The following is a 10,461-nucleotide window of genomic DNA, read 5'->3' on the forward strand; positions in this document are numbered from 1 at the left end:
TTGTTTAAGTTGCCCCATAAAATTATGTTTTGCTAATAAGATAGATGCAAGAAGAAGTTCTTGTTTTTATAAAAAAGAAACTACAACCTTTAATTTAATTTTTTTACTAAGAAGTTTTTCCATCAATTTATTAGATAATATTGACTCTTTCATATTTCAATGTAAATGAAATACGTGAAACAAACAATTAAAAGTTCAAAATCTCAAATTGTAAGAATACTATTTTGCAATGGTACCACTCAAAACAAATACAAATTATCGAGCTCGCTTGAATGGAAGGACCAAATCCTAAAGAAAGAAAGCAAGACAGAACAAAATTATGAAAGAAAGAAATTACAAAGAGAAATTTTTTAATTTTTAATTAAAAAATTACACAAAAAGAAAGAAAGAAATTATGAACAATTAATTCAAACACTCCTAGGAAATATTAATCCTATATAATATGTCCTTTGACATGAATATTCAACTTTCCACATAATTTCATCATTTAAAAGTACACTAATTTCATAACCAAAAAAAAAAAGAAAGCAGTTCCATTAAAAGCTAGAACGCCGTACACTTGCATACAGGTTAAACCGCCACACGAGATCAAGTGCGCCCTTTCCGAGATGTCACATCATCCTGTGTCAGACCCGAAGCCGGCCATCCAATCCTATCACGCCTCCTATGGCGTGTTATTATTTGGGTTTTGAGATTTGATTCGGCACTGCAACCCCACCACACCTAACCTTCTCCAAACAACAAATCCACACCAAACTCCCTATACGATTTCTGACGCACGGGCCGGTGCATCGTCATATAGTGCATACCCACTTATTCTCTCTCTTAGGTGGGGCCCACAGAACCAGTCCGATGCGCTCTGTTTCCCGAAAATCAGAAAAGAGAGAATTTTTCATATTTTTTTTTCCAATCTCTGCATGGCGCCTATTTTGTTACAAATATTATAGTCTGGAATAATTTGTAGTTAGTCCCCACGGACCCCACCCGTACGTGGCATCCACCGACCATGCACCGGTCAAATACACCGTACCATCAATTTAATGCTAGTACATCTGTGTTAACGAAAATTGTCTACTAATTAAAATCTTCTAACCGTCTAACTAATAATTTCATCAACTCTCGTCCGGATTTTCTTGCAATTATTTTTCACAATCAAGATGAAAAAAAAAATATATATATATATATACTGCTGTAGATAAAAATAGCCTGTAAGTAGGATTCAATAGATAACAACTAAAAAGTAATTAAAAACATTGTAATTCTACAATAGCTAGCTCAAGATTGAAAAAAGAAAAAGATATACACTAACAATAAATTTAAGGCAGATATAGCGCCGGATCCGCCGAGGCATCACCCCAGTTGTTTTGATTCCAAAAGGAGCCCATGTCGACAGTACCAGTAGTCAGATCGAACAAAGCCGGATCGACTGGAAGAGACCAGTCGAGTCCGGGGAATGCAACTACTCCATCACTGCTCGATTGGGCTTGAAAGGTCGGTAGGAAATCAGTTTCTGCAATCTGTGCTGGCTCATCTGGCTTAGTCTTCGGATCAGGAAAGTTAAATTCTAGATCACCTATGTTTGGTGCAATTAGCTGGCTTGGAAGCTCTGCACCGCATGTCTCAGAAAAAATCATGCCATGATCAGTGTTTGAATTGGGATCAACAGAGGTGACAGTTGACGTATCACTAGTAGACCGAGCAGCAGCAGCAGCGGTATGCTTGCAATATTTGGCCGAGGTAGATTTTGAGGATTTAGAAGTACTGGAGGATCGCTTGCTTTTTCGGCAACCGCCTCCGACCGGTACGTTACGTAAAACACCGCCTTTGGTCCAGTACCGGCGACACGCTTTGCAGAAGTGGCGAGGCTGAGAGAGGTTATAGTTGTTGTAGTAACAAAATTTTGTGTTGGTCGAGTCGCATCGTGGACACTTTACAGGTGGCTGAGTGGGAGGCGATGCCGATGACATGTAACCTCGTGGGCTACGGATATGATCGACTGCGGTGAATATAATGCCGGGACTGCTGCCACCAATGACATCAACACCGCTGCCAGTGATGCTTTCGGCAGCGTGAAGACTTTGCATTACCGGAGATTAGGTTCTTCTAGAAAGAGCTGTGAAGATTAATTTGTATGAGACTTGGCAAGAGGTGATGGAGACCCAAGATTAAGAGGAACTGATTAGGGATTTCATATGATCTGCTTGAATGGGTTAGCAGTTAGACAATGCATGCTGGGTTTCTTTCCTCTTTCTCTATTGCCTCTGAAATCTGAAATGCTTCAGCTGGGCTTCCTGCCTACGTTGAATTGAAATATCTTCTGTGAGGCTATGAGGGGAAGTTACTAATATAGCCTTGGGTCATATGAATAGACTTACGTACCCCTCTATAACAAATATCCATGAATTGGGAGCAAAATCAATGTTCGGGCTGGCCGTATATTATACGATTAATAATTCATTTTTGATACTATTTTATGATAATGGCTGGATAAAACTGGACAACAATCAGGATATCTGATGTTTACACTCTGTTCAAGGGTAGCACCTATTTTTTTTTTTTTTTAAATTCTTAACGAGCAACGTGAAGACAAGAAAATATGCTTGTTATTTTTCTGTAGAGATGTCAATGGACACAGTACGAATAGGACTTGGGAGGGAAGTATAATTTTTTAATATTTATATCCGTACAAAATTACTCTTCTACATACCTATAATTAGTTAATTACACATTAAGTATTAGTCTTAATTATACATCTTTACTCATTAAAAAAAACGAATTGCCAAACAAATAATGAATACTTATCGAAAAAATTAATAGTTTATATCATTTTATGAAAAAATATAGCAAAAAAATATACATATTATACCATTATGTATGTAATATCATAAAATACCAAATTATAATATTTATCTCATCATTTAAAATATATAAATTATTCTATAAATAAAAAGATCTAAAATAATGCATAAATAAATTTTGTCATAAATTACTAATTAAAATTATATAAAACTGTTAGATATACCAACCAATTATAATGAATTACTAAACACAAATTATATATACAACATATAAATTAATCTAATCAATAATAAAAATTATAAAGTTATGAATACAAATAAAAAACAAAGTACGTAGGACTCAAATGCCTTATGTTTTCCATGTCTCAATCGTACCTTGCATTCTTATCTCTGTTTTTTTTTTAAGTCCAAACAGTCGATCCGGACCGGTCAACATAATCTCTATATTAAAATATTCTTCGAGACAAAATTTTATATTTTTTGAAATATTTAATTAGTTTTTACATATGTACAAAATTATTGTTTTTTAATAATTCATAAACTTTCAACAAATAGTTATTTTGTACATATCTAAAAAAATAGTAAAAGGTTTCAGAACGACTATGTGGACTTTGAAAACAAAGATAATAACGTAAGGCACGATCGAGACATTTGAACCATGCTCTAAAATATAAATTACATATAATTTAATTTTTATCAATTATCCTATAAGGTAACATGTATTAAATATTTTTTTTTGTATATATTCCTACTTGTTTAGTTAACGAAAAAAATTCTTATTTATATATGCTTTATCAAATACAATACGGCTCATATTATGGGATAATTATAAATAGATTTCGTTAACTTAAACCTTACAATAATATTGCCCCTGCATTAGTCCAAATTCCAAAACAACTGAGAGTTAATTTTAAACCGTAAAGTGAAGGTGAAGGAAATCTTTTACATTGATGGAGAGCATACTTGTTGATATATATTGTCCTCACATCAGTATCATTGCTAACGCACCCTTACATATAAATTGACAATTATTGATGTTAGACTGGAACTTTCATAAATTAGAATTTTGACTTGCAACTTTCTAACTATTATTAATTGGGATTGACATTTCATATTTCTGGTATAAAGACAGAATTTCACACTTAGATTTGCACAAATTGGTGTTTACATATATATCTGTTTAAACATGTACCTTAGACGTTTACACTTCACATGACTGCATCTCTTAAATATTTATTATGAATTTTTAAAACTCATTCAAAAAAAATTAAGAAATGAGTATATATAATTGAGAAATTTTATTAAATAAGAAAAGATACAAATTTTGCGAAATCGGATGATAAATTAATGTACAGAATGAAAACCGAAGGTAGTAATATTTTCTTGCTTTACATTTCACAGATGCTGTCGTAATATCGTCGGATGAATAATTAATTATGATATACCATCGAACATATTCAATTTATTGATGAATAATAAGATGTACCGAAATATGTAATCATTTATGGGGTACCGTATTTAAAATTACATATCACCTGCTAAATATCAGATTGTAATTAATTAAATGCTATACTTATGGTGATTATGTTGAAAAATTATCAAATTAATCAATGAACTTAATCTTCTATGTACATATAATTAAGCTGTTATGATTTTTTTTTTCATTCGAACAGAGCCCCTCCCCCCTCTTGTTACATGTTGGATCCGCCCGCCTGCCCGCCCGCGCGCACACAAACACACATATTGTCCTCACTCCATTATCATTGCTAACGCACCCTTACATATAAATTGACAATTATTGATGTTAGACTGAATATTTTTTTTTCCGGGTATTAAGTTTGAATATTTTTGTGTTTATACTTACACAAAACATATTTGATTTCTCTTTCGGGTATTAAGTCAGAAGATTCATTTTGCAAAATACTTTCATAAATTAGAGTTTTGACTTGCAACTTTCTAACTATTAGTAATTAATGCGATTGACATTTCACTACTAAAATTCAAAATCAGATTGTAATCTTTTTGGGGGTACCATGTTTAAAATTACAGATCACCTGCTACATATCAGATTGTAATTAATTAAATGTCATACTTATGGTGATTATGTTGAAAAATTATAAAATTAATCAATGAATTAACTTAAACTTGTATGTACGTATAAGCTGTTCTGATTTTTCTTCATTCGAACAGAGCACCTTCTATTAACAGACGAATTGTACTTTTAACTAAATTTTACTGTCTTCAGGGGCGGACCTAGCATGTAATAAGGGGGCAGCCGCTCCTTGTGGATTTTGAGTTTTAGTGGTGATCTATCGGCACTGATTGACTTTGTCCCCTCTCTCCTACTCTCGGAAATTTTTTGTCTCTCTCTGAATATTTGATTGGTAATTCAGGTTAAATTTAGTGTTAAAATCAAAATATTTTTTTTGAATTATAATTAGTAATTAGAATTATATGTTAAAGAACATTGAAAAATATAAATTAAAGCATTGTTTTTTTTATTGAGTATTCAAATAATTAATGAGTTTAAATCTAATTAGCTATTAAATTCGATTCGATATATTTTTGTCCTCTTGTAACGAAAATCTTGAATCCGTCCCTGACTATGTTATAATGTTCATGAGCAAAACAAAACTGCATCCCATTTTCTGACATCTCTCTCTTTAGTTTTCCATCGAGCCGCGGAGAAATATGGCATTATAACTGTAGGAACCGAATCCTCTACCCTCTTGGAGGCATGAATTTTCTGCCTCCAGATTCACTACGTGTGGGTCCGAGGTGGGTCCCCAAGTTAAAAAATTAAAAGTAACTGGTCTTTTACCAGTGATCGACTCCAACGCGAGCGGCAGAAAATTCGTGAGAGCAGAGGATTCGGAGTCATAACCGTAACGGTAAGGCTTTAATACGACCATACGAGGTGTCGTTGTGGCCACATAATTATTCCATTTTACAAGGTTTTGTTTATAGTTCATAGTGACAATGATTAGAGGAGAGGACGGAGGCAATTGACCAATTGTTAACTCTGCCGTACGTCCGTTGCCAGGGTCTGAGATGGCGACACGTAGCCTACTCGTCGACTAGCCGTATCTCTATGCCACTGTCGTTGGGCCCATCCCTCTATGTACGGTTTGTCGGCCACCGCCTGTCCAGCGAGTGCGTATCCTCTGAGATATCACATATTTTGCGTGACCGACGTGTCCGGTGCCTATTCGGGGTGACGTAGGGGGCCACTATTATTTGAGCTTTGAAATTCGCGCAGAACGTATTGTAACGGTTGAGATTTTCCAAAAGGTCACGCAAATTTTGAGATATCCCAGAGGATACGAATTCCTGTCGAGTCCCCGTAATTCTCACGGACGGTCCATCGTACACCATGTCCAGGAAGTTATTTTAACAAAATCGTAGCTATGAATGTAATTACGGCTGATAGGGACTACGTCTCTTGTGCCCCACTGACACGTATGGAGTGGAGGAGTGCGACCTCTTTGACGGAGAGTATGGCCCATGCGGTTCGGGTAGATCCTCTCCAGTTCTTACGGGGACTGGTGGGATGTTGCCCATTTTGAACCGTTTGATTCCGAAAAGGTGATAATCTGGAGGTCCTATAACAACCAGTAGGAAGTAATAATTGTGTTATAAAATAAGTTTTCTTTGAAAACATCTATTTTTTTTTTCTTTGGTGAACTTGGCTTTAGGCATATATTTAATAAAATATTCAGCTTACAATTAGACATGATTAATTTCTGATACACATGAAACATAATCTATATAACTATATTCATCATTCAGAGTCTATAATGCACATGAAATTCTACGGGCCTGTTTGTCAAATAGTTTGAGATAGACCATTGTTATCCGTTCTAAGTTGGAATAACAAATGACGAATAATAAGTGGTATAATTGACAAAATTCGGTGCAGTCTTCATGTGTTAATTAAATTAGGGGCGGTCGAATTTTGCCTTTCCGTTGTGTATGTTTTAAATATTCTAAAATAACCGGGTTTGTCTAATTAGAGTTTGAAAATAATAAAATTTTAGAACCGACAACATATCAAGTACAGAAACGTAATTGATCTCTTTTTAAAAAAAAGAAAAAAAGAAAAAAAAAAAAAGAACTGAACAACGGCCGTTAAGTATTGATCGAGTAAGTAATTAATTTTGGAGATAGATTAAGTTCTGACTCGGAACAGAATTGTCCTAGCCTCTTAGGCATAAACTGGGGATCCGTATCCTCCCGGGTACTTGACTCAACACAATTGCAATGAACGGTCCAGATTTAATTTTAGCTTGTGGATGATCGAGATGGCAGTAGGTGGCAGCATTATTTGTGCTTTGAAATTTGTGACAAGTTAAAAATTTCAATTTCGGACCGTCCGATTCAATTCTACTCAGTCAGGAAACCTGAGGGAATACGAATTCAAAAACTGGGCACGTTGATGTTATCAATATGTTGTTGTTTTTTCAAAATTACAAAAAAAAATAAAATAGATTTGCATATATTTCTCATGTTATTTTTTTTTATAATTTACAATTACTAATTAAACAAGACGAACAACTATTAATTGCTTGATATTAATTATCAGTACTTGAAATGACAACGTGGCGAGAAAGGAGAAGTAGCACAATTGGCTAGGAAGAAGTCCTAGAGTTGTTGTACTCAAAGGTCAAGAGTTTGATTCCCCCTCACGACTTCGTAGTTTCTGCGAAGGAAGCTGCTAACAGTCCCCCAACTCCAGTCCCCAAAAAATCTCTGGATATTTTCAACTAATCCTGTAAATATCAATACTAAATCCTGTAAACATCAATACTAAATCATGTAAACTAATTCAATAAATCCTGTCAACATAAAAACGCGTGACAGCTGTTGGGGACCACCTTCTGTGAACATACACATAGTATCCTGTGAACATACACATATTATCCTGTAAACATATACATATTATCCTATAAACATACACATATTACCTTGTAAACATACATATTGTACTTGAAATTATAGCAGTTGAAATTATGACAGTTGTGGCAGTTGAAAGCTCGTCAGAACTAAGTTAAAAAGAGAAAGCTTTTATACACAGAGATTTTCGGGAGACTGTAGCCCGAGAGACGTTACCTTTTCTCTTCTGCGAATGTTTCAAAAAAAGAAAAGAAATGACAACGTGGCATGCACACAACACACGCGACACGAATGCCAATTTGAGTCGATAATCATGCATGCATGAATTTCATGTAGAGTATTAATACTAGGGCGGGTACGGGTACCCCGGGTATACCCGGGTAGGGTACGGGTACGTCTCGGGTACGGGTAGGTCGGGTAAGACGGGTATACGGGTACGGGTATCTCGGGTATATTTTTCAAAAACCATACCCTACCCGTCCTATACCTGTACCCTTGACGGGTAGGGCGGGTACGGGTATTTTTTTTTTTCTGGTTTTTTGTTGGTTTTTTTTTTTTTTCTGGGAGGGAAAAACAGAATTTTGAATTCGGATGAACAGTACTCGGGTATCGGGTACGGGTACTCGGGTAGTAGGGTACGGGTATAGTCGGGTACGGATAAACTCGAGTAGGGTATGGTCGGATATTGGTCTAAAAAAACGGGTCCGGTCCGGTTTATGCCCGTACCCGCGTACCCGAGTATCCGACCCATACCCGGGCTCGGGTACGGGTACCCCGGGCGGCGGGCACGGGCGGGTATGGTCGGGTATACCCGACCCGGGTATTGTTAATCCACTAATTTCATGTCACTTGATAATCGACGACCAGAATACTACTCAAGAATCCAATTTTAAAGTACTTTCATGCATATTAAGATAATGTCTTCCGAAACTTCGTAAATTTAAAATTCGATTATAAACTTTTGAAATTAACTGAAAGATTTGATTTTTATTTTTATCCAAAATAAAATTATGCAACATTCTAATTGATTCAAGTAATAACAACTTTTCTCCCTTTTTTTAATACAATCGTTAATTGGCAACACGTCACTAATTTAATAAAAAAAATCCAATTAATTGTCATAAATTCGGTTCTGTTAAAACTAAAATAAAACAGACAAGTTAGAGTTTTATTCGATTTTAAAATTACAACAGAACCGACTAAAATATATTTAACAATCAAATTAAAATTAAACATAACAAACTTATCTAAGTTTCGATTTATTCAATTAAATTGAAATAAAAAATTATTCATACCAATAAATATATTTTTTAAGATGAATTTAGAAACTTTGTTTGATTTGGTCTGACCAAACCAAGTCAATATTCATTACGTAGTAATTTTCGAATTTTTTAAATACCAAGTTCGGACGGGAAACAACTTTGAAAATTTCAATTGATCTAGTCTAATCGGTTTTAAAAGATTTTAAATTATACCTAACTGAACAATTAAACCGATTTTAAAAAATAAACCAAACTAATCCATTTAAACGAAAAAAAAAACTTTTTATTCTGAATCGATTCAGTTTGTTTATAAACAATTTGACCGGACTCAATAAACACCCGGATGCGTATCCTCTGCATTAATTCAAAAGGAAATATTTTGAGCTAATAAATCTCAACCATCTTATTTCAAACGAAGCCAATCTAGCTTCTGTCTATAACATAGAGGTCCTTTAATATTAATACGGATTTATTCCGCACAAATTTTAAAACAAATCAGATGATAAACATGCATTAAATCAAAAGATTCTCTTTTAAATTAATGCAGAGGATACCAAAATGAGCAAAACATAATAAAAAATAGAACAAAATGATTCTATAAACCGAATAGAAACGAACATAGTAATTTTTTTTTCAATTTTTTCTTCCTTTTTTTCAGAAAAATCATTAATTTTATGTCATTTTTTTGCAAAAAAATATGGATGGTGAAGAATTTTTTTTTTTATTATACCATAATTTTTGTATATCCATACGCAGATATTTTTAAAAAATTAATTGAAATATCAAAATCTTTTTCATTCCTTTTTCTCAAGCAAAAAGAGATATTCTTCTTCAAAAGAATCACAGCTTGATTGGAACTATTAATGTATTTCCTTGGTCCAATCCAAGACAACCGACTAACCTTTCTATAGGTTGTCATGCAACAAAATTTATGTTAATTAAACTACTGTGTCGGTGAGATGAGGATTTTTTTTACTGCGCAGCTCACATTTCACCGTCATCCACCGGCACAAGTACTAATTAAATTGGCTTGAATCTCGATTTTCAACGAGTGCGCAAGCGCAATAGATAATATTCCCCCAGAAACAGTACTATTTGTTACGCCAGTACTACTGTCTGGTTGTCAAATGTCAATGCATCCAATTCTCATAAATGTTTGTTTATGTATGTTAGGTGAAACGAAGATCGATCGACGTCGCTAGTATCGGTGGTTTATTTCCCTCAGCGGAAGGGATTACTGACAGGGATGAAGCATGTCTGTGTCTACCTGATTCATCCCAATTCAATGCATGCATCTGATGTATTTCTCATCGTATGACGTGGACTTGCCGCTCACCTAAGAGCATCGTCAACCCAGAAATTCATTAGAAATTAACTACCGTTGCCAACCGCACAATAAAAATTAAAGTTAATTTTAATTTCTTAACCCCTCTATCTCAGCAATTACTTTTTCTTTTTCTTTTTTTTTTTAACTCAACAACGAGAGAGAGTGGTTTCTGACCATAGTG

General features: G+C 34.5%; 1 protein-coding gene across 1 annotated transcript; it reads right to left on the minus strand.

Annotated features, from left to right (window-relative positions):
• Positions 1-358: 358 nt before the first annotated feature.
• Positions 359-2,371, minus strand: LOC144558595 (uncharacterized). Its single transcript, XM_078307437.1, has 2 exons — positions 1,310-2,371; positions 359-859 (listed from the first exon to the last, which is right to left on the minus strand). Exon 1 carries the CDS (start codon positions 2,082-2,084, stop codon positions 1,317-1,319), a length of 768 nt encoding a protein of 255 aa, XP_078163563.1. The 5' UTR covers positions 2,085-2,371; the 3' UTR covers positions 359-859; positions 1,310-1,316.
• Between the last annotated feature and the right edge of the window lie 8,090 nt (positions 2,372-10,461).

Source organism: Carex rostrata, chromosome 8, assembly GCF_964058835.1.
Source record: "Carex rostrata chromosome 8, lpCarRost1.2, whole genome shotgun sequence".
NCBI lineage: Eukaryota > Viridiplantae > Streptophyta > Magnoliopsida > Poales > Cyperaceae > Carex > Carex rostrata.

What these genes read in the sequence shown, in the direction of transcription:
- LOC144558595 (XM_078307437.1), bottom strand. Translation starts at nt 2,084, where the DNA reads ATGCAAAGTCTTCACGCTGCCGAAAGCATCACTGGCAGCGGTGTTGAT.